This window comes from Ursus maritimus, unplaced genomic scaffold (genome assembly GCF_017311325.1).
Source record: "Ursus maritimus isolate PB19 unplaced genomic scaffold, ASM1731132v1 scaffold_18, whole genome shotgun sequence".
Lineage (NCBI taxonomy): Eukaryota > Metazoa > Chordata > Mammalia > Carnivora > Ursidae > Ursus > Ursus maritimus.
The window spans coordinates 26,609,271-26,637,039 of record NW_024424230.1 but is presented as its reverse complement, the minus strand read 5'-3'; the positions used below and the strand labels follow the sequence as shown (position 1 = coordinate 26,637,039).

At 52.5% G+C, this 27,769-nt stretch overlaps 1 protein-coding gene across 1 annotated transcript in view; it reads left to right on the top strand.

Moving 5' to 3' along the window:
• RNF165 (ring finger protein 165) overlaps nt 1–14,836 on the top strand; it is a 96,505-nt gene extending 81,669 nt beyond the window's left edge. The window contains exons 2-8 of the mRNA XM_040632550.1: nt 204–519; nt 2,116–2,226; nt 6,767–6,896; nt 8,644–8,748; nt 9,098–9,193; nt 14,031–14,137; nt 14,664–14,836. Of these exons, the coding sequence (XP_040488484.1) occupies nt 204–519; nt 2,116–2,226; nt 6,767–6,896; nt 8,644–8,748; nt 9,098–9,193; nt 14,031–14,137; nt 14,664–14,781 (983 nt within the window). The 3' untranslated portion in view covers nt 14,782–14,836. The remainder of the gene's footprint in view (nt 1–203; nt 520–2,115; nt 2,227–6,766; nt 6,897–8,643; nt 8,749–9,097; nt 9,194–14,030; nt 14,138–14,663) is intronic.
• Nucleotides 14,837–27,769: the final 12,933 nt, after the last annotated feature.

Genomic DNA, 27,769 nt, shown 5'->3' with positions numbered 1-27,769 from the left:
GCTGGGAACACTCCTCCCCCCTCCAGCACATACAGCCCAGAGCCTCTACCTGGCAGCGGTGAGGACGGCCACGTGCACCTGAAAGCGATGACATCGCCGTGTTCCCATGCCGGCCGCCACTTCCACCCGCGCAGGGCGTCCCCTCGGCAGGGGAGGGGCGCAGGGCGGGGCCTCACGAGTCTTCTCTGTCCTTGCCTCTCCAGGTGCCCCTTTTCAAAGGTCTCAGCATCCTCACGCTACCTCCTGCCGCCACTTCCACCTGGGCCCCCCGCAGCCGCAGCAGCTGGCACCCGACTTCCCCCTGGCCCACCCCGTGCAGTCGCAGCCGGGCCTCAGCGCCCACATGGCCCCGGCCCACCAGCACAGCGGCACCCTGCACCAGTCACTGACTCCGCTGCCCACCCTGCAGTTCCAGGACGTCACAGGTCCCTCCTTCCTACCTCAGGCCCTGCACCAGCAATACCTCCTGCAGCAGCAGCTCCTGGAAGCCCAGCACCGCAGGCTCGTCTCGCACCCGAGGTGGGCGGGGCCGGGGCGCGGCCTCGGGCGGGACACTTGGTTCCCCGGGCTGGTGGGCAGTCACCACGTGGGATTCCTGGCGGGAGGCGGCTTTTGCACCAGTTAGAGGCATTCGTTTCAGACAGTGAAGGCCACCTGGACGCGACGCGGGTTCCCTCTGTAGCCAGTGTGTGTCCTTGTCACACCACCCAGGTGCAGGGACCGACTGGGTAACTGGGGGTTTGTAGTGCTCACGGCGGACTTCTGCACGGTGAGGGGAATGGGATCCCTCAAGTCCCCTCGAGCTTCATGATCACCTGATTCTAACACCTAAGTTCCCTAGAGGACACCAAAGGCCACAGCTGCTTCTGCCCTGCCGTCAGAGAGCCCATGGTCTGGTTGGGGGGACCAGCTACGAAACAAATTAGATAATACTAGGTCTGAAGAAGCTGTGGGACTCTGGGCAAGTCACTTTACCTCTCTGAGCCTCAGCTGTTAGAATGAGATTACACCAGTGCTTCTCAAACGTTTTTGCCTTAGGACCCTTCACACTCTTAAAAATTATCGAGGATTACACAACCTTCTGTTTACATGGGTTATGACTACTGATACTTACCATGTTGGAAATTAAAACTGAAAAATTTAAAACATTTATTATTTCATTTAAAAATACAATAACAAACTCATATATTAACACCAATAATATCTTTTTTGAAAAGAAGATATATATATATATATATACACACACACACACACACACACACACAGAGTGGGAAGAGGGGCTTTTTTTTTTTTTTTACATATTTGCAAATCTCTTTAATGCCTGGCTTAATAGAAGACAACTGTGTTCTCTTGTCTGCTTCTGCATTTAATCTGTTGCAGAATCACATGTAGTTTCTAGAAAACTTCACCATTCACTTGTGAGAGAATGAGAGTAAAAAAGCAAATAACGTCCTAGTACTATTGCGAAAATAGGTTTGACCTCACGAACCCCATACGGGAGTCTGGGGGACCCCCAGGGGTGCCTGGAGCACACTGAGGACTGCTGGACCTGATGATCTCGAAGGCTCTAAGCATCCGTGACTGTGGGGGTTGGGGTGCCGGGGGCAAAGGTGAATGTTGTAGCAGGTCAGAGGGAGGCCAGGTCACCGTGCCTACAGTGTGCAGGGAGGCCCTCCTGCAGGCGGTGGCTTTGACCGGGGCCATGAAAGCTGGGAAGAGTGTGGAGAAGGGCAGAGGAGAGGGGAAGGGTGTGGCAGGAGCAGAGGGGTGCACAGGTGTGGGACAGCCTGCAGGAGGCACATCTCTGTGCCCTGGAGACAGCCCATGAAATTCAGAGGGAAGAAGTAGGAGAAGGAGCAGAGCAGGCGAGGGAGTTTGGGTGGGACGGGAGGCCGGCAGTGGACACACCGAGGGAGGGGCCTCAGTGTCGTGGGCAATGTTTGAGTTACCGGCTGCTGCCAGCTGGGAACTGTCCTTGGAATTTGGGAAGAAGGGCAAAGCCCATGGCTCTGTAGGCTGTAGGCTCAGGCTGGCTGGGGCTGCTCAGTGCTCCTGGGGGCTGGCCCAGCCCGGGGCAGCCCTGACCCCGTGGACCCTTCTTCTCTTCCCATGCAGGCGGAGTCAGGAGCGCGTGTCTGTCCATCCCCACCGCCTCCACCCCAGCTTCGACTTCGGCCACCAACTCCAGACGCCTCAGCCCAGGTATTTGGCTGAGGGTACTGACTGGTGAGTCTCTGGAGTCCCTAAGCAAGGGAGGGAGGGGAGGAGGGGGGTCTTGCCTGGTCCATGGAGTCCCCATTTCCTTCACTTTGACGGTGCAGGAGGCCTCATCTTTAAGCTCCAGTCTTTGCCTGTGCCCCCAGTCACCCTCAAGGCCACATGGCCCCCACTCGACCTGGTTTCGGTGATTAGCTCAGGATGTGGCTGGATAGCATCGTGTGCCCAGCCTGGGGCTCTGTGCTCGTGGTCCTGCAGGGGAGGAGGGGACAGAGATACAAAACATTTCCCAAGGTCAATGAGGGCTGGAAACCAGTGGTTTCTAGGAGGCAGGCAGAAAGGAGTCTCAGGAGCTAGCTAGTCAGGCAAAGCTTCCTGGAGGGGTGGGCCTTGAGGGATCCACAGAGAAGAGCAAGCAAGACCAAACACAGGCTTGTGGAGGCAGAGCCAGCAGGGTTGGGGGTAAGGCCTGGGGACAGAAGCTGGGGAGAGAGATCGAAGGCTCTGCCGTGGCATCTCTGTAGGCGCCAAGTCCCTGTCTTTTACAATCTCTTGCCCTTGGGACAGAGGTCTTTGTTGCCTTGGGATGCAGTGTTGCTTGGTTTTGGGTCCTCCGTCCCACCTGGCTCTCTGGTTCTAGCTCAGGACTTGGCTGACCTAAGCTAGGGCGCAATGCAAATGCCCAAACACTTGAGAAAGGTGTGCGGTTCGCCGAGGCATTTAGGTTTAGAGGGCATCATGCCTGCCACTTATTTTTAAATAGTTCAGAAAAAAACTCCAGGAGACGTGTGTGTGTAGCTGTTGTAAGTATTCGTGGAGAGAGAAAAAGAGAAGGAACTAAAAACGCAGCAAAATAGTAAAACATTAATGCATGGGGAATCTGGGTGAGGGGTACCCAGGAATTCTTCTGGCTGGCCTTGCAACTTTGAGGTCAACAGTGTTGTTGTTGTTGTTTTAAAGAATGTAAGAACAAACAAAAACTTCTATGGAGAGGCAGGGCCTGTATTTTTAAAAAACCAGACGTGCACTGTGTCGCTTTCCAGCCATCAGTCAGGCAGACTGGGCATCCAGGCATGGTTCAAAAGCTGCTGAGTTCTGGTTGACTACATGTGAAAGGTGCTTCCAGGGGCAGGAAATCATTGTTCTAAAGTGTTTCCATGTCTCCCAGCCCTCTGCTGGTTCTGAGGGACGCTCTGTGAAATTGAACACTTCCTCAAAAGAGAGGCGACACGGCGGCCAACTCCAGCCCAGGCTTTTTCTAATTAGCAGATTCAAATCAGGAAGATTTAATTGCAGTTTGGATTGAATTCTGTCCCTCAGCAGTCAAGTCCATTCAATTTAGTTCAATTCAGCACACACTGAGTGATTTGAACAAACATGGGGGAGCCAGCATGGCAAGTGGGACCGGGAAGGTGACATGGGTGAGTGGCGAGCATTGTCCTGGGGACGTGTCGGGAGCAGCTCAGGTGCGAGCCTCTCCGGCTTGCTCGCTTTAGCCAGATCTACCATCCTTCTGCTCTTCACTCCCTCTGCCCTCCTGACCTCTGTCTCCCTGAGAAACACAAAGACTGAGACCCTAAGAGGCCTCAGCAGGGGATGAGGGGAGTCTCCTGCCCTGAGTCACACCTGGGTTCACCTGGGCGTTTTCTGCCTGGCCTGTCCATCTTACTTTAGGATATTTGAACCCTACCCAGGCCACCTTCTCTTGGCTGGGCATCTTGGCCTGGGAGTGTGTGGAGGCACCAGGCCTTGTGGGAGCAATCCCAAATATGTCCCCTTTTTGGTCCATTCCTGATAACTCGACCCTGACCTTGAGCTCCAATGTCTCTGTCATCATCACGCTCCTTCTCTGACTCACTCCCGGCTTCCTACTTCCAGCTGTACCCCACCCCACCACCCAGCCCTCGCCCTGGCCAAGCAGAGCCCCCCAGGGACACCTAGGACCTGTGCGAGGGTGGGTGGAGGACAAGAGCCTCCTCCTGTCCTTCCCCGGCAGGCAGCTCGGCCTCTGCCATGCCTCCACATTCCCCTGCGAGACGGTGCCAGCACTTAAGTCCCGGGAAGAATGTGAGGGTCTGTGTAGCAACCAGACCACGCACGCTTCAAGGCCGTTGACAGTGAATGGAAAATAAAGGTTAGCTTGATATTTATACATAACTGACAAAAAATTGTGCATTGAGACGAGACCCACAGGAAATCTCTGGGACACCATTCTGGGTTGACCCTGTGGTCTTAGGGCTATAGGGTGTTTCTATGACCCTTTGCAAACTCAGCCAGGTTCTGCCAGTCTGGGGCAACAGCGAAAGGTGGGAGACGTTGCTTCTGCAGGCGCCGCTGTGTCCCAGGCAAGTCCCAACCCTGGCTTCTTTTAGGTGTGATGAGCATCCCCTTTTCAGGGACCCTGGGTTTAGGAAGGAATTTTCTGGTGAGACGATAAGAGGGGTATCCCAGAGCCCACCCAGCGTCAACCTGGGCAGGTCATCCCACTCATCCGAGTGTCAAGTTGCCATTGGTCCTGCAATTAGCGTTCTTGTAGTCAGAGTGACTCTGTTCCAAGGTCCTTGGGACTTTGCTTTTGGTAGAATTCCCTGAATGTCTCTTTGCTGCTTTGAATTTGCTGGGACCCCTGAGACTGCTGGGGGTAAACGCTGAGAGTCAGAGCATCTGCCACCTGGGGGGACCCCATGGAACATCTTTCCCTGAGGCAGGTCCATAGAATGAGCCCAGGAAGGGCTTAGAACCCAGGTGGCCCTAACTAGCTAGCCGGGGACCCTGGGTAAGGCACAGCCACTCTTCAAGCCTCAGAGGGACCTGGGACACCCAGGGGCTGGATTAGTGGGTTTCTAAGTTTGCTTCCAATTGGATCCAAGAGTTTGTAGCTCATTTCCCAAATGATGGACTCGTGAGGAGTTACTCCAGGGCTTCGGGCTAATATAGTCAGGAAGTACAGGACTATGTATACATCGTTTTATGTTACACACACACACACACACACACACACACACACACAGCTCCCCGGGAAGAATGTCAGGGTCTATGTAGCAACCAGACCACAGCACGCTTCACTTCAGTGTGTGCGTCACTATCAGGCCGTGCCATGATAGTGAGTGGAAAATAAAGTTTAGCTTGATATTTAGACACGATTGTGAAAAAACTGTGCATTGAGACCATGCCCCCACATACACGTATGTACACATACACACACATACACACACACACACATATACACACATCACATCTGGAAACAGAAATTCCTTAAATGCCCCCTCATGGTTTTTTTTCTTTGGATGTATTTGTTGAAGAAATTTGGGCTGCTTTTTCTGGGCAATTTTCCCCCCTCCTCTGGATTTTGCTGGTTGTGCTCTGGTGTGTCCCTTGAGATGTCCCTGTTTTTCTCTGTTCCCTGGGCTCTGGCACTTAGATCAAGGGTTGAGCACATTCAACTCTTACCATTTCTTGGCAAAAATACTGAAAAGGGGCGTGTTCTTCCAGCAGAAAGCTGGTTGTCCCTCCTTCGGTGGTGCTAACAGCGATGGGTGATCTTGGCCAGGAGCCTTTATTTCTTCCGGGGATGCAGGGAGCTGGTCGATAACTCCCTCATTCCCTACTTGTTTATTAGCTAGAAAGCTTTTATAACGAGAAATGTCCCTTCATCAACCATTTGGCTGCCCTCGGTACAGTTCACAGTGGAAAGGCAGGATAAATGTTGGATTCTTTCTCTTTCTTTACTAGTTTTCAAAATGGAGCGTGGACTCCCTAACAGCCTTCGAAGGGACCAGTTTACTTTAGCGTCATTTCCCTCTCATGGATCTGAACCTGCTCGATGGGTTTCCATCTGCTGTAATTATGCTCGCTGACATGCCCCTTGTCCAAGCTCTGGCCAGTGGGAACCTCTTCAGGACGGTTCCTGAATCCTCTTGACACGATAACTTGATAACTTCCTTGCTTTCAGTTATAAAAAGAGGTTTCAAGTCATTTTGCACGTTTTCTGCCCCAGACCTGACATTGGCCATTTCCCCAGGAGCCCTGGTTCCTTTTCAGTTGCAATGACTGGTTACTTTTTTTATGTGAAGTGAGTTTTCCTGTCCTTGTAGGAGTGGGGGGCAGGGGTCCAGGATAGCCTTTCCAGCCTCACGGCTACAGGGGTCCCTCTTCAGTGGTTTTCTCACAGTGGCACAAATATGGCCTCTGCTCCCCGCTCCCCCTCCACCTGACTTGTCTTCCCTTTGCTTCGTATCCCTGAGCAGCTCTATTTGGATTCTTTCAGCGTTTCTCTCAGGGATGGGCTTTGTCTTGGGAGGGACCTTTGGTGCACTCATTTTAAGAAGTTTAATGAGCCCCTTCAGATCTGGCAGACCCCTTTCCTCCCCTGAGTCTCTGTTTTCTTCACTTTAAAGAGAAGGCAAGGGGTAGGTGATGCAGAGTCCCTTTTAGCTCCAGTGGTTTATGACTCCGAGTCTTGTCCCTGGGCTCGAGGTCTGAGGTCCCTCCTGTAACCAGATGGCTGAATCACACCACCCTGTGGTTCACTGTGGCCTTGTCCCCGCAGGGATCTCAGTGTGGACGCCGGCTTGAGCCCTGCCCAGTTCCAGGTGCGGCCCATCCCTCAGCACTATCAGCATTACCTAGCGACTCCTCGAATGCACCACTTTCCCAGAAACTCCTCCTCCACGCAGATGGTGAGTCAAGGGCTCTGCCGGGAACCGGACCCCCTTGCTGCCTGTGGGTGTTGGCGGTGGGCTAAGGCCAGCCGCTCCCCTGTGTCCTGCTGTCACGCTGTCTGCCCCTCCCTGCTCCTGTTCCCACTCTGGCTTGATCCGCCGGACTAAAGCCAGTACTGTGGGCGGGACGGAGTGGGGCACAGGAGGAGGGAAAGGGGTACTTGGTGGGCTGTGGTCTGTGGGGAAGAGGCTCAGGGCTAACAACAGGCAGGGTAGTCCCTTATGGTAGTTCATTATGGACTTCATTTAATTTCTTGGGGTCAGCACCTCCCTGGGCCTTGATTTTACTTATCTGTCAGTTGGGATGAAGAGGCCTGCCTCGTCCTTCTCACGGGGCTGGCAAGGGCTGGCGTGAGGGACAGAGGAGCCCCCAGAGGTGGCCCTTGGGCCTGGCCTGCCGACCCAGTTCTGCTTTCTGCCAGGGGCCAGCCTTTGTCACTGCAGGGCGCTGTGATTGCCGAAGCGGGCAGGTTGGCTCTGGGGGCCTTCCAGTCCCTGGGGTGGCAAGCTCCGCAGAGCAAAGGTGAGACATGCCATTAAAGCAGCAACGGACTGATGGCGAAATCTCATCTCCAGACACCTTGCTCATGTTGCCAGCCCCCCGCACACTTCCCCCCTCCAGCCCTTGTCTCTTTCATTAACCACTCCGTTCCTCAGTCTCCTTGTTGGTACAGGTTGGGATGAGTAATCTCTGAAGCCCTTGTCCGCTCTGAGGTTCTATGGTTGGTGTCATGAAGCACCGTCTCCTAAGAGAAAAAGCTAACATTTATCGAGCACTTCATGCGTGGCAGCCCCTGTGCTAAGCACTTTAAGCGAATTACCCACAACCTTACACAAAAGGGTATTCATCCCTGTTTTGCAGATGGGCAAACTGAGGCATAGAGAGGTTAAGTAACAGAGCTCATGCAGTGAGTAGGTAGAGGAGCTGTGATGGAAACCTGGCCCCTCCGACTCATAGCTGGGGCCAGGGTAAGGTGAGTGGGGCAGGGCCATGCTGGTCCAGGATCACCTCCTGTCTTTCATTTAAAATTTTGTTGTTTTGTTCATTATGGACTTTTTACATTAATTTTGATTTAAAAAAAAATATTGCATTAAAATATTATTTACCTTGATTACTGAGTCGTTTGTGCTTAAGTTTTGTGCTCTCGCTAGCCCCACCTAGATAGGACGTGGCCCACACTCTTGACCGCCTGAGACACTGTCTGAGGCCATACAGAGCAGAGGGGAAGGAAATGGCCCGCGGCCACCCAGCCACCTGGGTTTGAAGTCGAGGGCTGCCAGTTGGTTGCATAACTTAGGCACTGACTTTATCCATTTGTGCCCATTTCCCCTATCGTAAAATAGGGGTAGTAATTGCACCTACATTCTGGATCAAATGAGATCATTCGATTAGTCACGTGAAGTGCTTAGACAGTGCCTGCCTTGAAATAGATGCCCAATCAGCTTAGTCGGCTTACTAATTATATTAGTATATAGTATAAGTATTTACTAATTTATATTTACTTCATTGATTTTGTTATTTTTTCTGGGGCTGGTCTGGCACAGGCTTCGTTCTTGACGAGGAGAGGAGGATGTAGGAGCAGGAGAGAGAGCACCTCTGCCTGAAGAATCTCCGGGGTGTGCAGATTGGCGGGTTATGGGGGGAGTCGTCGGATGCGGGGTGTGTGCAGCCTGGATCCCATCCAAGGCATTTTCTCCCCAACAGGTCGTCCATGAAATCCGAAACTACCCTTACCCTCAGCTTCACTTCCTTGCTCTCCAGGGACTGAACCCCAGCAGACACACCTCCGCAGTGCGGGAGAGCTACGAGGTACGCCCGCCCCGCTCTCTGGCTCCGGCTGGGTTGGTGGAGACGCCATTATGGTTCATGGTCCCCTCTCCCTTTCTCCCGCTGGTGGGTAGGGCATGGGAGGTTGCCGGGAGCTTCAGGGTTGAGAGTAAGAGAGAGAAAAAGAGAGAGCAGGTAAAGTTGTTGGGGTCTTTCAGTACCAGACAAGTTCTTCTCGATGGTTATGTGAATACTTCCTGCTAGCATCTTTCAGTGCCCTTCCTTCTTGTCGCGTGCACGTGCGAGTGTGAGTGTGTGTGTGTGAGAGAGAGAGAGAGAGAGAAAGAGTTAGTGCATGCAGAGTGCACATGTCACATTTTTCTCTTTGCAGGAGCTGCTGCAGCTTGAGGATAGGTTGGGAAATGTGACCCGGGGAGCTGTACAGAACACCATTGAGAGGTTCACCTTCCCCCACAAATACAAGAAGGTGAGTCTGCTAGCAGGTCAGCCTGCATAGCTGAGGTGTTGTGGTTAGATGCTCTGAAGCTATGATGCTTTCCAAGGGCCTTCTCCCTTGTCTCTGTCAGGTGCGACCAGGAGGGGAGATGGGGGTGCCTCTCATCATAAGGGGGAGGGCTGGGTGTGTGTGTGCATGTGGATTTGTGAGTGGGTGTGTGTTAGGTGGGTGTACAGGTATATGAATGCTTGTATCTGAATGAGGTGGGCAAAGGGAGCACCTGCAGCAAAGGCTAAGATATGGTTTAGAAAAGAAATCCAAGTCCAATCCCACATGGGGACAAATGGCCAACTAAGGCTTCACAGCTGGGGTTTGCAATCCTCATTGACTATCAGGATCACCTGGGGAGCTTTTAAAGCCACACATTCAAGGCTCCACCTGAAGCCTGTAGAGGTAGACTCTCCAGGGTTATTGCTCAGGAATGTGCAGGAGAATTAGAACCCAGGAATCTGATTTTAAAAACACTTTAAAATTCAAATAAATAAAAAATTTGGAAGCAACCAAGATGTCATTCAAGAAGTGAGTGGATAAACAACGGTGGTGCATCCGTACAATGGACTATTATTCCGTGATTTTTTAAAAAATGAGCCATGGAAAGACATTAGAGAACCTTAAATGCATATTACTAAGTGAGAGAAGCTAACCCCAAAAGGCTGCATGCTGTATGATTCCAACCATATAGTATTCTGGAAAAGGTAAAACTAGACAGTGAAAAGACCCCTTGTTGCCAGGGGCTTTGGGGGGAGGGATAGATGAGTGAATGGGTGGATCACAGGCTATTTTTAGTGAAACTACTATATGCCACTCCAATGGTGGACACATGACATGTGTATTTGTCAAAACCCATAGAACACTACAGCAGGAAGAATGAACCCTAATGTAAACTCTTCAGTTAATAACAGTGTATCCCTAAGGCAAGATGTTAATAACAGGTCAAACCATGTATGTGTGTTGAGTGGGGGAGGGACATGGGAATGGACTGTATTTTTTGCTCAATTATAATGCCAGCTAAAATTGCTCTACAAAATAATTCTGCTGTGAAAACAACTAAGAATTAAAAGCTTGGCAAGGGCTGAGAGACTTGGCATGGGAAAATGCTTGTTCAGGTCAAGCCAGAGCCCATCTTCACTGCCTCACGAGGCACTAGGGCATGATGGTTGTGAGCACTAAGTGTTGAAGTCAGATAGGGCCAGTGTTTGTTTCGGTGTTACTACTGTCTTTGTTTGGGCTGCTGTAACAAAGCACCATCTGCTGGGGGGGCTTAAACGGCAGACATTGATTTCTCACAGTTCTCAGGGCTGGGAAGTTCAAGGTCAAGGAACTGGTAGATTTGGTTCTTGGGGAGGACTCTCTTCCTGACTTGTAGCTGGCTCCATTCTTGCTGTATCTTCACAGAGCAGAGAGGGGAAGCTCTGGTATCATTTCCTCTTCTTATAGGGGCACTAATCCCATCATAGGGGCTCTGTCTTCGTGACCTCATCTAAACCTAATTAGTTTCCAGAGGCCCCGTCTCCTAATCCCATCACATTGGGGGGGTAGGGCATCAACATATGAATTTGGGGGTGGGAGGCACAGACATTCATTCCATAACCACCACTGATAGCTGTGTAGCTCTGGACAACTTGGCTTTTCTGGCCCCTTCCCTGTCCTTTTTAATGTAAGATAGGAATGACGTGTTAGTAACAACCGCAAGGGGTACTCCTGGGATTCAGTGGGACAATGTGTATAACAGCTTAACACAGTGCCTGGTATCTGGTGAGTGATCAGGGATGGTGAATTGCTCTCACCTTGATATAGGGCTCACTTGTTCTAGGCTTGCACCGATGCCCATGATAGCAATTCAAAGACCATGAATCTTGGTCTGTGCAGCTCCTCACAGAGGCATTGGATTCAACCATAAGTGATTTCAACCAACATTTATTATCTGCAATGTGTCCTATATGGGTAGTGTGTTCCTAGAGGAACTGACAGTATTTCAGTAACTAAGGGCATCATCAGCAAATGGAAGATGATCATTCTCTGCAGGGAGACCTTTAGGCTCTTGGAGGAGAACATGGAAGGGGATGAGTGGCGTGTTCAAGAGCCCAGAGCAGTCTCCACTTCTCTGATCAGGGTGTGCTCACTCTTGCCAGGGCCACATGCCGCACCGGCCCTCATGGCCACAGGCCGTGAAGAGACAGGGAGAGAACACAGACTGAGAATGGAAAGGGAACATGGACCAATTCCATGACATAAAGGGTTGAGGTAAAGACGATGAGAATAAAGGGAAAATTGGGGGAATAAAATATTGTAAGAAAGAAATAAGAATTAAAAATATGAACTGATAAATAAACAAAATGATAAATACATAAAATGTGAAAAAACTTCAAAAATTTAAACTGAGAGTCAAATAATACCAAATAAAAAAGTTTTTACAGTAGCAATGATAAAAGAATAAAAAATACAAAGGAAATATAGTCATGTAGACAAATATAAAAAATAAGAATTAGGCAAAGATATGAAAACAACATACAGAATGAAAACCAATAACAGTGACGTGAAAGGGAGTGTGAATGAGGACAAAAAGGTACGGGCTGAAGGGGTAAAATAAATATGAAATACATGCTGAGAAGAGTTACGTTAAAATAAAAGTTACGTAGATAATGAGAAGACAAAACCCAGAAGACCTAAAAGATTAAAGATACAAAAGAGGAAATAGGATAAGATTTGAAAAGAGACAATAATTAAAGAAATATAGATTAGGGATGCCTGGGTGGCACAGTCGGTTAAACATCCCACTTGTGGTTTTGGCTCAGGTTGTGATCTCAGGGTCATGAGATTGAGCCCCGAGGTGGGTTCCATGCTCAGCGTAGAGTCTGCTTAAGACTCTCCCTCCCTCTCTCTCCCTGCCCCTCCCCCTACTCTCTCTCTTTCTCTCTCCCTCTCTCTCAAATAAACAAATCTTAAAAAAAGAAATATAGATTAAACATAGTGGAACAAGCTAAGACTATTCATTTGAAATCATCAACTATAAAAAGGAAATCATTAATAATGGTGGGAAAATAACAATAGAAAATAGGCAAGTAGTGAGTCTTATTAGTATCTTTTATAGAACATTCCTTTTCTTGAAGGACCAACTGAAAGGACACTCTTCCCAGAAACACAGCTGGGCTGTTAGGCAGGCAGACCATCATGACTCCATTCAAACTCAAAAGCCATGATGATTATATGGGACTATGGATGTAATTCTGATTTTCTGGTTTCTAGACAAGAGGACACTTATTGCAGTAGCCATCCCATAGTTTGCGGTTGGGGTGTCTAGGACCCAGGGAGGCTGAGAACAGAAAGCACAGATTTTCTTTTATGTTCCAGTGAGGCTATAATACTCCAGTGACCACATCAGACTAAGGAACTCCAGAGCTTAGGACCAGGGACCGGAGTGGGGAAACCTAGCATCTAGACCCGGCTCCAAGGTCATAGTCATTCTGTGGGTGGTTTTTGTGGGTTTTTTTTTTTAACCTTGTGACTCTTCAAATTTTTCTCTTGGCAAAATGACCTTTAAGTCTGCTTCTCTCTGGAGAGGGGACAGAAGGGCTAGTTTCCTTCCCATGGATATTATCAGACTGTTTCAATGCACAGCTTGGAGATGGGGACAAGAAAGGTGGGCTGATTTCATTCACTGATTAGATTCCTTCCTCCCCAGAATATTTTTAAAGCACTGATGATGCACCTTCTGCTTGGCCAAGTGTGAAACAATACCCAAGGAAAGGTGAACCGTGGTCCACACCAGCTAAGACTTGGAACTTTCTACATAGCAGTTAATGATTTTCAAATAATTTTTATGGATTTTTAAACTGTCGAACAAAAGTCGACAAGTATAAACAGAGTGACAGCATGATGTCCAAACTCATGTTGGAGCCAGTGCCTAACTTAAAGGAATTTTCTGGATAGGAAGAGATCCAACAATATACAGTAACAGTATGGTACAAATTATAGGAGTTGAGGAATTGTGCCTTCATCTAGTAGTAAATGAATAGATGAGTAGACCTTAGTGGAGTGAAAGAGAGAAAGGAAGGAGGGAAAAAGGGAAGGAAAGAAGGAAGGAAGGGAGGGAGGGAGGAAGGGTGGGAGGGAGGGAGGGGGAAGGGAGGGAATGAGGGAGGAAGGAAGGGTAGATGGGTAGATGAATGGAAGGGTAGATGGGTAGATAGAAGGTTGGGTGGTTGGAGGCTGAGTGGGTAAATGGATGGGTGGATGAGCAGATGGACGGGAGGCTGGGTGGATGTATGCATGTATGTATGGACGGATATATGGATGGATGGGTGGAAGGGTAGATGGGTGGGTGGGTGAGACATTGGGTGGATGGAGGGTGGGTGAGTGGATGAATGGATGGGTAGATGAGTAAATGGATGAGTGGATGGATGGATGAAGCATGCTGGACCTGAACGTGGAGGCAGAAGCCTGAAGCCAGGGATCTAGGTAGGAAAGGACATAAGGAGGAGTGGACAATATGAGGGGAATAGGAAGGGGAAGGGCTGTTTATGCACAAGCCAAAGTTTTGCCATGGATTGATTCATTAGGCACCCAATTCCTTTCCAAACTCTGTACCTCTCAACCAGGGTAACACCACTGTATCCTGAGGCAAAGAGGAAGATTTGGGGAGGAGGCCAGGGAAAGGGTCTGGGATGAGCACACAAGTCTGGGGATTCCTTAAGAACTTAGAAAGACACTGACTCACAGATTAGGGAGGGAGAGGCTGTGGTTGAAAGATGGTGGTCACAAGGTGAGCTGCTTCAGGGAACTAATGCTCTTCCTCTGCTTCTCACAGCGAAGACCCCAGGATGGCAAGGGCAAGAAGGAAGAGGGGGAGGAGTCAGACACAGATGAGAAATGCACAATTTGTCTGTCTATGCTGGAAGATGGAGAAGATGTGAGGTAGGAGACCCGCCTCTTCTATTCCCCCTCCCTTCACCCTGCAGGTATTAGTGATCAGTCATGTGCTGTGTCAGGGATACGGTGCTTGTCCTCTTGTGCATGTGTGGGCTAAGTGTGCCATAGTGTGCTATGTGGTGGTTCTAGGAAGGTGGAGTATGGAATGTTCTAGATGTGTGATGTTTATGACATGGGCTGGTAGACACAAAGTATAAGAAAACGGAGTGATATTTGGCCTGGATGGGTCTAAGACAAAGTCAAGGCTTTGTTTCAGGCTGGTCTGAAAGGACTTCCTGGAGGAGGAGGGCCGTGGGGTGCTCCTCCCTGTCATGACTTCCCATCCCAGCCACAGCCTCACTCCGGGTCAGGGCTCCCAAGATCCTCTTCGGCCCGTGGTACCGGTGTGGGTCCTCCACCCCTCCCCCCCCGCCCCCGGCCTGTGGCCTGTGATAGCCAGTATTGCGCCGCCCCTGGCCCACCCAGGACCCCTCCCTTTCCACCAGTCCTCTGACCGTCCCTTCTCTTCCAGGCGCCTACCCTGTATGCATCTCTTTCACCAACTGTGTGTGGACCAGTGGCTCGCCATGAGCAAGAAATGTCCCATCTGCCGAGTGGACATTGAGACACAACTGGGAGCCGACAGCTGAGGGAAGAATTAGCCAGTGGACGCCCCATTTTCCTTCACCAGGTCCCCCCACGGCCATAGCCCTTGCAGCCAAACTTTGCCTTCTGAGCCATTTGATGTAGAGGAAAAGCCTGCAAGCACATTTTGTGGAAAGAGGAGTTGGCGGTATCAGTGTCTGAGGGAAAGGAGGGGTGGGGGGAGGACCCCCCCATCCAGAACGGTGACTGCCCCCATCCACCTCGCTGCGCGGGAGGGAGCTGGCCGTGCCCGGAGCAGGGGTGGGAAGGGGGGGCCCACGCTGCAGAGAATCTGGATGTGAACTGGAAGGTCCTAGCTGATAGACAGGCCCCTCAATCCTGTCCTTCGAAGGATTGTATATATACCTCTCGACCACGTAGAAACCACGTAGGGGTCTCTAGCTATTTCTGTGGATGGCAGCCGGAGCATGCTAGCTTAAGAAAAATGTCGTGTGTGGTGCTCTAGTCATCTTGTGGTGGACATGTCGCTATTACGAATTCGCACCAAATATTTCTCATTGAGTTCCTTGTTTTGGTGCCTGACTGAACCAACCAACGACAGCCCAAATCTTCCCGTCTTTACGAGAAAAAAAGGAAAAAGGAATCAAAAGTGAAAAAAAAAAAAGCCAAATCCTGTTCCTGGTGAAAAAGGATGATTTTTTTTTTTCACCCAGGTTGGGAGGCGGGAGGGGGGGTTCTTGTTTTGTTTTCGGTTTTGTTGTTTCCTTTGCTTTTGTTTTTCTCATGTTTACAGTGCATGGAGTGTGGAAGGGGAGCATCTGGGGAAGGGGAGGACTGGAAAAGGAGCAGAGGGGGGGCTTAGGTGGGCCCCTGAGGGGCTCAGCCGGGTGAGGAGGGCAGAGTTTGGGTGGGGGAAGGGGAGATTTGGTCTTGAGGGAGGGCTCCCCTGTTCCAGGGCCCATCTGCTTCGTTCCAGCCGTTTGCCTGGTTCTGCATGGAAGTGGGGAGGGGCAGCCTTCAGCTAGAGCTGCCCCCGAGCTCCTCAGAGCCAGGGTGTCCCTGCTCATGCCACCTTCTTCCTTTTGGCTGTGCTGAAACCCTGTCACAAAGAGGCAATTTGGCCACTGCCTCCCTATGCAAAAAATTAACTGCATGCTGAAGATATGATAGCATAGGTGGTGGACGCTTGGCCTTGGCCAAGGTGCGCTCGGCTAGCACTCAGGGGCTGGGGTCAAACACCGTGGACCTGGAGGAGGGCCTTCAGCTTCTTTTGGGGTATCTCAGATCCCAATGGAGTCCCTCAGAGATGGCCCTGGTCCTGAGAACTGTGTTGGCTGGGTTTGGGAGGCCCCATGTCCCTAGTATCTGGCTCCTTCTCTGACTCTTTGATCACCATGGGCAAGTCCCTCTCTTTCTCTGTGCCTCATTTTCCTTCTCCTTAGAGGGGAGACAAGTGACAGTGCATCCCCATTGCCACCTCTTCTACCTCACCCGGATGTTGTGAGGATTGACACTATCCACCCCACAAATTCATGCTCCATCCTGAGAGCCTCCTTGGGGTTTAGGTACGGGGGTGGTGGCAGAGACAGACCTGGAGGCTCCAAGGGACACCACACAAGGTGTCTGCACCACCCCACAATTTTTCTTGAACCTCAAAGGAAGCAGAGAGATGGGAGGACAGAAGAAAGGAGATGGGAAAATCCACCAAATTCCAACCCCACCCCAGTTTTCTTCAGTGGGGTGAAGAAACTTCACTGGGGTGAAAAACCCCAGCCCAGCTGGAATTCTGCTCCCTTCCTTTGCCCCTCACCCTCCCTTATTTGCACTTCTCTCAAAACCTCCCCTTCTCCTCTCCCTTCCCCCATATCAATGCCCTCATATCAGTAAGAGAAGACTAAGGAGGACAGGATACTTATCCCATATGTGAAGAAATTCTGTAAGGTTTAGGAGACTGAGTCTGCGCTGCTGCTACAAAGGGTACATCCAGCACCAACGGTAAAAAGGACTGAGAGGCAGATTTTGGCTTGAGATAGAACCTTCTAGCACAACCAGAGCTGTCAGGCGGAGGCGTGGCTCTTCTGAACACCTGCAGGCACAGCATGGGGGATGTGGCTGGCTTCCGGTGGGAGCGTTACTCGAGGAGCTTACTCAGACCGAGGCCTCTTCCAGCACCCATACTCTGGTGTTCTATAAAATCTTTCCTGAGTGCCTGCTCGGTGCTGGGAGAGAGGACAATATCCCCGCCTCCAGGAGCTTACACTTTAGCTGAGGAGCCAAGACGCATACAATAGCACAAAAATGGTGACTTGCTGATGCGGGGTTAACAGCAAAGCGCGTTACATTGTCCAGTTTCGCGGTTCTGGTGTGTGAACCGTGTCTCCACGGCTGGAGAACCCACCGGTGTAGAAAGTGCGTCCGAGTCAGGATTTCGGGGAGAACTAGTTACCAGTAGCCACAGGAGGTAGGGAATTCTCCCCAGCCTGCTGTGACCTGGGGGTAGCCAGGGTGGTCTCGGGAAGGTCACTCCCCTCTCCGTCTGGGGCTCTTGTGCTCTCTGAGGCTGGCAAGTAGAGCGAGTCAGTGTGGAACCAGATGGCGCAAGAGCTGGGGTGTGGGTTCTAGTCTTGGCTTTTTAATGACAAAGCATGCCATGCTCCTGGGCCTCAGTTTCCCCAGCTGTAACGCAAGGAGGTTGGATTGGATGCTTGCTAAATTTCCTTCCAACACTCACATTCTCTGATCCTCCCTGCCATCAACCCATCTGTCAAGTGGTAGGGCCGCGTGCCTACCGAGCTGTTGAAAACAACGTCCTCTGGGCACCAACATCTGTCTCAGAGACTGAGAATGGGGCGCAGTCCCCTCCCTCCTCCTCCCTGTTCCGAGCAGGCTCTGAGTGCCCCAGGCTAACATTAGGCACTGACTCGGGTGGGGAGCGCCCAGAGGGGAGAGGTCAGCCACCGACTTTGGGACTTTGGGGGGTGGATCCCGAAGCCCCCCTCCCCTCCCCATCTCTCTGGGGCCCTTGTACCCTGTAGGTGGGCACAGGAGGGCACGAGGACTCAGGCTCCTGCCAGCTCCAGGCTCCTTAGGCGGACAGCTCTCTGGGTGAGAACATGGGAGAGGGGTCTGTGCTTCTGCGCCCTCAAAGCCCCCCTCTCCCTTGTCGGGGAGCCTGGGAAGATGACGAACAGGCAGGCTCAGGCCTCCGCATCTTGTACCCACCACCTCCGGGAGGGGAGACCCCCGGTAGTCCTCCTACTGCTCAACTCAAGGGACTCAGACCCTTTCTTGACTGAGACGCATGAGTGCCTTCTGGGGCGAGAGCCACCCCAGGATTCAAGTTGGGCCTCCCAGCCGCAGCGCAGCCCTGGCCGCCGCGGGTCGCCAAGGACGCCAATCCGCGAAACCAACACCACGGGCGGCTGGCGCGGGCAGAGGCCGGGTGCGGGGCTCCTCCCCTGCCGGGACCCCTGGGCCCTGGGACCCTGGCCCAGCAGCCGTGGCAGGACTCAAGCTCCTCTTCTGCAGACGTCCCCAGCCTCCCTGCAAGTATTCTCAACTCTTTACGCCTAATGAACAAGCACAGTTTTTTCAGTGGTGAAGAAAAAGCACCAGATCTTTTTCTTTTTTTCCTGAAGAAATCCCCCAAGCCCCCCCGCCTCCTGGCGGGGCAAACACTCCCCGCGTGGGGCTGTAGCAACGTTTGTCAGGTCCCCCTGTCGTGTTTCATCTCCTGCGCGTAGAGCAAATGCTAGAGCGATTTCAGCTGATAGAAAAACAAAAATGAAAAAAAAAACACAAAAAACAAAAAACATGGCACGTTGCTAGTTTACAGGGTTTTGTGAGTTTAAATGCCTTATATTTAACAATCATAATTTATGACTAACTTGTAGATATCGTGGGTTCTTATTTAATTATTTTTATAGTTGTTTTGCATTTTTAATTATAATTTATTTATTTAGAAGGGATACTAATTTTTTTTATTACTCCTATTACCTCATTTTGGCGTTGTTTCTGGGAGTGGAATGCTTTGCATGCATTGGTACGATGACAACTATGAACACAAAAAAAAATTTAAATAAAATTCCGCGAACTTTATTTCGTCCAGACTATCAGGGTGTGTGATTGCAAGCTGTCCTACTGTGGTGCTGGCCTCTTTGGGTACATTCCATACGAAATGCAAACCTTGATTCTGTATGCTGTGACCTAGTGAAAAACTCCAATATAGTGACTGTATTTAGCACATATATAAATATAATTTGCACTCGTCAGCAGACTGGGCTAATCCTTTCACTTGCTACCCCGGCCCCCTCCCCAACCCCCATCATTAACCTGTTTTCCTTTCTTCCCTTACCCTTCCCACCACCTGGGCCCACCCCACCTGTTCTCTCCCAGCAAGAGCCAGGGGGCACTCGGGGTCACTCTCTCCACCTGGGCTCCAGATCTCTCTGGTTCCAGAACTGAGCCCCTCAGACATTCCCGGCAGGAGCATCTGAGAGCCAAAAAGCCTGATTTATTAGAAAGAGCCCTGGACTGGGGGGGTCAGGAGGCTTGGGTTCTCGGACCAGCTCTATTGCAAACTTCCCTGTGACCTTGAGCAAGTCATTTGGCCTCCCTGAGTCTTTGTGTTCTGGGCAGGGCAAAGGGAGGCGAAGGGGAGGGTGTCTAGGGTCCCTCAGATCCAGAGAGACAATGACACAGAAGGGGGGGCACCACGCTGTGCTTTCTCACCCTTCCAGGAGAGAAGGAACGGGAGGAGAAAGGATGGAGGGACAGAGAGAAGGAGGGCCTCCTGAGGGAGACAGGGCAGCGGGATGGGCAGACACACCCTGGACGCAGGACACGTGCTTTCACAAGCCTCGGTGGGCCTTTGCAGAGCGAGCTGAAATCCATGTGTTGTTAGTTGTGGGGGCGGGGTAGGCAGAATATCAGCCCCCAAGTGTGGTGTTTGTGATTGCCACTCCAACCTGTCCTCTCTTGGAGTCTTTGTTGTTGAGCAGAGCCCTGGGACACGGATTCGGGACTCCCGGTCTCTCCTCCCAGGTCTTCTCCTCCTTCACCCTCCGCCTTTGCTCCTTGGTGGCTGTGGGCTGAGGGGAGGGCCTGCTGTGGAGGATGGGCAGGGCCCTATGGTCTCAGTGCTCCTGAGAAGGAATGCTGGGGGAGGGTTTGGGGAAGCGCTGGTCTCAAAGGCTGGCAATGCCCTGAGCCCAGACGTCTTTGAGCCAAAAAAGAGAGAGAGGAGGCCCTTGTCCCCAGAAGAGGCCTCTGGGCCGGCTGAAACCTAGCCAGGAGAGGGAGGACCACTCCTGTGCTCTCTGCATGTTTGTCTCCTCCCTCCTGTCCTCCTTCCCTTCCTTTCTGGCTCATCCTTCCCTCTCGCCTCTTGACATCACTGCCTTTGCCTGGTGGAGAAGTCCATCCTCCACATGAGGCCCCTGGGATGGTGCTGATGGGGGAGGAGGCGGAGGCCCAGACTCGCCACAATGCCGGCCCAGGCTTGCAGGAAGTGGCCGGGCCTTGAAGGGTCCCCAAGCCCCAACTTTGCTCCAGCTGGACTATGGGTCCTGTTCCTTGGGCTTCCTGCCTGCTGCCCGCCCAGCTTCCCTCTCTGCCTCTGCCCTGGAGCCTTGTTCTCCTGCTTTCCTTGAAGATGGCCTGTGGGGTCGCCCACCAGGGCGCACGACCACCACACTGCCAGACCTGGCAGACACTGCCCCCCTTGGCAGGACTCCTGGACGGACATGCCTTATGCTGCTCTGTGGGGTCAGAGTGGGAAGGGGCCCTTTGCCCTGGCTGGCCTGTGCCCCCACCTCCCCTCCCCCCACCCTTCCCCCTTCTGAGCCCCGCCCTGGCCTTGGCTGTGGCTGTTTCCCAGCTCTGGAGCCAGCCGCACCAGGCCCATGGGGTAATCTGGTTGCCCCTGGTAAGTGAAAGGATTATCCTCAGTGTTGATTGTCCTTTTTTGTAACCCTCCTGCCGTTCCGTTCTGTTGTGCTGTGCAACATTTTGCTACATAGACTATTTTATAGCAGAAAGCTAGAAGAATATTTATTATGAATATTAAAGCAATAGTGCATCAATGAAAAGGCGGAGACATTAGGAATTGTGTAAATGCTTAGATTCACTTTTGGTGGATTTTTTGTACTTTATTTATAACTAATAAAAATGAACTGCATTGCTAACTACACCTCACTTGTGCGGGGTGCTTATTTCTATGCGCGCCCAGGACGCCAGCCTGGAGAGAGCCTGAGACCTGTCTTTGTCTAAGGAAGTAATACCATCCACCTTCTCCCCACCCATTTTCCTCACTGTCTGTCCCTGTTTCCCTTCTCCCTCTCTTCCTCCCACCTCTTCCTCTCCCTTCTCCTCCCCTCCTCTCCCTCCCCCTCTCCTCTCCTTCTTCCTCCCTCCCTCTCCTCTTCTTCGCTCCCTCCCTCTCCCCCCTCTTCTTCTCTCCCTCTCCCCCCCTGCTCCCCCTCCCTTCCACTCTCCTCTCCCTCCTTCCTCCTTCCCCTCTCCTTTCCTCCTACCTCTTCCTCCCCCTCCCCCTCTCCTCTCCTCCTCCCTCCCTCCCTTCTCCTCCTCCCTTCCTCCCCTCTCCTCCTGCTTTCTCTCTTATCTATCATTCTTTTTTTTTTTTTAACCTCTTTATCTCTCAAAAAATCTGTTCAATGCCATGGACCTAATTAACCTGTTTCCTAAACTTCACTTTGTGAATCTTAAAAGGGAAAGTTCTGATTTTTGATCAATTTTCAAATGTAACCTCTTGCCTTTTGAACTAGAGGGCTCCCCAGCCTCTCTGTAAGGGAGAAGGAGTTTGCGTTCTAACAGTAGGCATGGATTTCTTATCTTTGTAAGAGCCCAAGATATCCTCCCCGCGTTGTCTCAAGTCCCTTCTCAATGTGCGGAGGAGTGAACTGAAAGGTGACTCTTTCATCACCTGAAAACAGAACCTGTATTAATAAGCCTTTTCTTTTAAGTAATAGACTCCACTTTTTAAAGCAGTTTTGGGTTTACAGAACAATGAGCAGAAAGTGCACAGCGCTCCGTGCTCTCTCGCCCAGGTCCCCTGTTACTAGCGCCTCTCCTCAGCGGAGTCCATTTGTTGCAACTGATGGGCCAATATTGAGACGTTATTATTAACTAAAATCCCTAGTTTACAGTAGGGCAATGAAGGTTCAAATCCCTCGTTGTTGTGCAAGCACGATGATCCAAAATGCTGCCTGTAGCCTTGCACATAGTTCCATCCGTGTCTCTTGATCCAAGAACCAGGGCTCTCTCTGTAGGGCTGGCCTCACCACTCACCAGGAGCTGGCGTGGGGACAGGGGAGAGACGTTCCCTTCCCTGGTCCCGTGCACTATAAAAATGGGGTGGCGGACTAGGCTCCTTCCAGCTTTTGAATTCCCCAGGTTTCTATTTACGGGCCCTGGGTTCCTCCATGATCCCTGTTTAGCCTCTGTTTATACCCCAGTGGAGGTGACCCTGGGAGGACCGGCCTGGGCTAGCTTTGGGCTGGGGGGATGGGGCTGGGGCAGTAGTTCTCTTTCCAGGAATTTCATGCCCCCCCCAACAATGGGCCAATGTACACCCTCCTTAATCCCCTCCACCTCGCTTCCCCCCACCTTGCTGAGGCCGCGCCTGGGAGGAAAGAGATTTCTCAGAAAACATCTAGGCTCACACTCCGCACAGGCCCATGAGTCCCAATCACCGTGAAGTTCCCCCGGGAGGTTATGTTAAGGGAGAAGAGTCTCTGTGTTAGCCAGTGTTCTCCAGAGAAACAGAGCAGTAGGAAGTATATTCAAAAGATTTGTTGAGAAGAATTGGCTTGCGTGACTGGAGGCTGAGGCCCAGCCCCGGAGGCGCAGGAAAGCTGGAGGAATCTCAGTAGGAAGGCCTGAGCCCCAGCAGAGCTGGCGAGAATCCCGGTCCCAGGACAGGAGAAGATCTGGGGCCGCTCAAGCAGGTGGGCAGGAAAGGCACGGAGTCTCCCTTTCTCTGCTTTTTGTTCCAAACAGTGCTGTCTTCTTTCTTTTCTTTCTTTTTTTTTTTTAAAGATTTTATTTATTTATTTGACAGAGAGAGACAGCCAGCGAGAGAGGGAACACAGGCAGGGGGAGTGGGAGAGGAAGAAGCAGGCTCCCAGCGGAGGAGCCTGATGCAGGGCTCGATCCCAGGGATCCAGGACGACGCCTTGAGCCGAAGGCAGACGCTTAACGACTGAGCCACCCAGGCGCCCAGTACTTTGAGTCAAATACTAACCTCATCTGGAAACCCTTAGGGGCACATCCCCAGTGACGTTTAATCTGGGGACCCCATAACCAGCCCAAGGAAGCATCCCGTTATCCTCCCGTCACCCCCAGGCTGTTGGCTGTCTCCCAGCTGGTGCTCTCCTCCCTCCACCCCCTGACCTGCAGCCAGCACTCAGCAGCACCTGCCATGAGCCTCTCCCTTCCGATGGCTTTCCTCCTGCTTCTCCCAGCACGCCTGCTCCCTGGGGGGACCCCCACTGCTCCTGGGAAGTAGAAAACAAGAAAGTTCTCTTGCCTGGGGAATTCCTTCTTCCCACTCCCCTTGACCTCGGCGACATGCCCTAGGAGCACCCTTAAGCCCAGCAAATAACAGGTGTGGCCCCACACCTGCCCTGCCCGTGCTGAGCCGCCTTCTGTCTCAGAACCACCCGGTGGTCCCCACCCCCAGCCTGAGCAGCTGTTCTTTCATCCCTTTCACGGATCCAGCTTCCATCCAGCGTTTCTTTTGAGGAAAGCCCTGCCCTTGGGTTCGGCACCTGCTAGCTGTGTGACTTTGGGCAAATTACTTAAACTCTCTGTGCTTCAGTTTTGTCATCTATTAAATGGGATCATAACAGCATCTGCCTCCTACGTCTTTATGAGGATTTAATGAGCTAATACATGTAAAGTGCTTACCGTGTGTCTGGTACCTACTATGCGCTACGTAAATATTAGCTGTGATGGTGATGGTGATGATGGTGATGATGATGATGGTTTAAAGAAAATCCTTGCCTTCCATAGTCTTTGTCCTTGGTCCTCTTGTTCTCTCCTCCCTCTCCATTTCCTAGAGAGTTTTCCAGGCCCCATCAATGTTTCCTCTTCCACTCTGGCCACCCCGGCCATGGTCAGCCACCACCAATGGCCAATTCAGTGGGAGGGCTGGTCACTGAGACCTCAAAACCAAGACTTCTGGAATCACCGCTCTATAACCGGCTTTCCTTATTCAGTTGGAGATTCTAGAAGAAAAGCCACACTGAGGTCGCTAGGCCAGAAGCACAGAACTCCTCTTCCGTCCAGCTCATAAGCAATACCACCTCCCTCACCATCTGGGTGCCCCTATCCAAACCGCCCTATTAAGTTTAGGGCGAAAAGGCTTTTTCCTCCCTTACTCTCCAGGCCCATCTGTCCAAGACCTTCTTTCTCCTAGGCACTCTTTACTCCCTTTGTCCAAAGCTGAGGCTCCCGCAGCTGTTCCCCGAAGCCGCTAACCTTGCCCTCGAGGGGCATTGGGGCACCTGCCAGAGGCTGATGCTTGGTGCCATGCTCTGCCAGGGGGCTGGACCCGAGGGGCACCTGCTCAGGATGCACGCACAGCACCAGGGGTCCTCAGCACGAGGGGCACCCGCAGAACTTCCGAACTCACCTAGCTGGACCCCACACGCTCAGAATTCAGAAGGCATGGAACTGAACTGGGCCGAGTTTACTTTTATCAAAATCTTGGAAGAAAAAGGTTGTTCAGCCAAAGAGCGGAGGAAATAAAATTGGAAGGTTTTTGTTTAACCTACTTAAGAGCAGAAGTGTTTTTTAGACTTTGGTGCAACAGTTTGTATGTGAATAGCTTGTGCTAACTGCAAATGAGTCTGAGCTTTTCTTTGATGTGGACCCCCCGGGGAGACTTATTTGGAAATACTTTGTTAGCAGTTACTCGAAAGCAATACAATTAAGGTTCTCTCCAAATATTCTTTAAAGTAGATTTGTCTCTAAACCAGGAGAGGAAAGATGAAGCGGATAGGAAACCTTGTCACTCAAGAAGCCGTCCTTATAAGGAAGAAGTTCCGAACACAGTGAGCCAGCTGCGGGTGCCGGTGGGGAGGTGGGGGGTGGGGGTGGATTTGGGGAGGGAATGAGCGGCTCTGGCGAGGACCCAGGCGCGGAAGGGAGGTTCTGGGGGAGGAAGAGACCCTTCCTTCCTTTGTTTCCTTCACCCCGCGCCCCAGTGAGGGGCTCTGTCTTGGCTGGAGGAGGAATGGCATCCAGCACCACTTGCCTGTCGCCAGCTGCCCAGCCATGACCCAGGCTCTGTTGGCAGCAGGGCCTCCGGGGAGCTGGGCTCAGGAGGCACAGGCCTAAGAGGAAGGGTCTGTTCACCCTCACCCTGGCTGGCTGCTGGGTCTCAGCCTCAGAGTTTGGACTGCTGGGGTAGAGGGCTTTGCCCGCTGCTATGGGGAATACCTTCCTGCTTGGGGCCTGGACTGCGGGGAGCCAGGGGGAGGCGAGGGAGATACCCTGGGAGCAGCATTTAAGTGGCCTCACTCTCAGCTACGGCCCTGCCTTTGCAGGGGCCTGAGGTTGAACGCCCCCTTACATTTCGGACCCTGGGCTTCTTGCTGGCTTCCCCCTAACCCCAGCCTTGCTTTCTGCTCTCTCAGAGGGGGGCTCCTGACTCAAAAGGCAGAGCGTCCTCGGGGTGTCCCTCCCCTTCCTGGGGCGGAGGGCAGCAGGCGGGTGAGGGCCAAGTGCCCTTCTCCCCAGCCACCTCGGAGGCCGTGCCCCCCACCCTTGCCTCCGCTCAAACTGGTGGAGGAAGGAGGCCTGCAGGGCCCCAAATGATAGGACTTGCTGAGGGTCCCAACACTCCCTCAGGCCAGGTGCTGCCCCAAGAAGCAGGGCTGTGGAGACAGGACCGGACAGGTACTGAATTCTACAAGCCCCAGGGCTCCGGGCCTAGCCCCCTCCCCACCACCAAGGGCCTCTCCCTCCCCTCTTCCTCCACTTCCTCCACGGAGTGTGAAGGACCGCAGAGGGCCTGGTTCAAGCCCAGCTGTGCCCCTAGGGGCTCCTGGGCCAGTCAGAGGCCGGCTGGGGTACTGAATTCCCGCTCCTACAAAGCTGGGAGGGTAGACTAGCACGGGGCCTGGTAACACGGTGGGGGGTGGGCGGGTGACTGGAGACCTCACCGCAGACAGCCGGGGACAGCCTCAGCAGGGGCACAGCAGGAGGACAGTGCGTGGGGCTGTTGCTGGAGGGGGACCTGCTGCACGTGGAGCTGTGGGCCTCTTGTCCATGACGGGGACAGGGACGGCCCAGGCCCCAAGAACTTGGGGAACCAGGCTGGGGGGAAGTGCACCTGAATGAGCCAAAGGTGTGACCCTTGTTTGTGGGGACTTCACAGCGGTTTCATAGGGTCTTGACAAGTCCTTTGTGAGGACAGCAGAGGACGCAGGGCAGGTAAGGGATGGAAAGAAAATGGACTAAGGTCACGGGGTGTGTTGTCAAACCGGGCCTGCTCTCTCCCGGTAAGAGTAGGCCGACACTGGGCCCTCAGCAGCATGATGACGACACGGGCTGTCCCCGTACCAGCTTCGGTGGATCGACAAGACAGCAGACGCCACATTCTGCAGCCATGGTGCGCAGTGCTTGTCAGGCGGGTGGCAGAAACCGGTTTTCCGCTTCCAGCTGACCATCTTTCTCCAGCTTCAGACACAGTGGAGAGGCTGAGGAGGAGGCCGTGGCTAGGGGGACAGGACCTCAGAAATGGCTGTTGGTGGCGTGGGAGTGCCCCCTTCCTCTGGCTGCCCTCCCACCCAGTGCTGGGGACTGGGCTATCTGGGAGGGGACGAGTACCATCTCAGCTGAAGGCCTAGTGTCCCGCCCCATCCGTAGAGATCCTGGGGTGAGGGATGGGCTGGCGGGTCGCTGATGGCACAGGTCAGTGGCTGAATGCCCAGAGCTTGTCAGAGCAAAGGCTGCCCCAGGACCTCCTATACGGTGTCTAAGGTCCTAAAAAGAAGACGGATTGGAGAGCTGAAGGGATGGAGAAAGAACTCCCACAGGCATCCTTCCTTTCTTTCCTTCCCCAAGGGATGGGAAGCCGGGGTCAGCAAGAGGGGAGCAGGAGTGAGCGCAGGTGGGGAGGAAGAGCAGGGACTGTCCCCCTCCCCCAGCTGTGCACACACGCACGCACACGCATGTACACACGCGCACGCACTCCCCCTTCACAGCTGGTCCCCTGTGAGAGGACTGAGTTGGGGGATGGGATAAGACAAGTTCTAAGTGTGACTCTGGACTTCATGTGGGAGCCGGACATCTCAACTGCAGAACCAATGGGCTTTCTGACGTCAAGTGGTGGTTATGCTTTTTGTGACCTAAAAGAGTTCAGAAGAGCTTCGAGGCTTGGTTATGTGTTCGTCTGGGAACAGGCGTGGGGAGAACCAGTTTCAATAAAGTTGTTTCGTGGTTACCTCTCCCCCACCTCCACCCCGGCTCCCCTGAGTCCTGCTTGGTGGACGTGATGGACACGCTGCCCCTTCAGTGCGGGCACTGAATTCAGACTGCCCGCAGACGGACTCAATTCGTCCTCCCGATGACCCATGTGGTAGCTGTCATCGTTCTCCCTGTTGGACAGGTGCGGAAGCGGAGACCCCGGGAGACAGAAAATGTGCCCAAGCTCTCCCCAGCTCTCTGGCTGGAGCGGGGCGTGAGCCCAGGCAGGCTGCCTCGGGGCCAGCGCTCGCCACCTCAGCCTTTCTCCAAGGGTCTCCGGGAACTCCTGGAACTCGCTTCAGACCCACAAAGCCTCGCTAAGGGGTCACACCTGTCTGGGCTACAGGACACAGGGTGACAGGGCGGGGCCTTGGAAACCCTGGTGCAGGGCACCCTCCTAGAGGAAGATTGCCTTCCCACTCAGTCCTGCTTCTGCAGGAAAATCAGAAGCCAGGTGCCGAGTTCACAGCCCTCTTGCTGCACATTGCAGATCCCTTTGTGACTGTCCATCAGGGAGCGTGCATGCGTGTGGTTCTC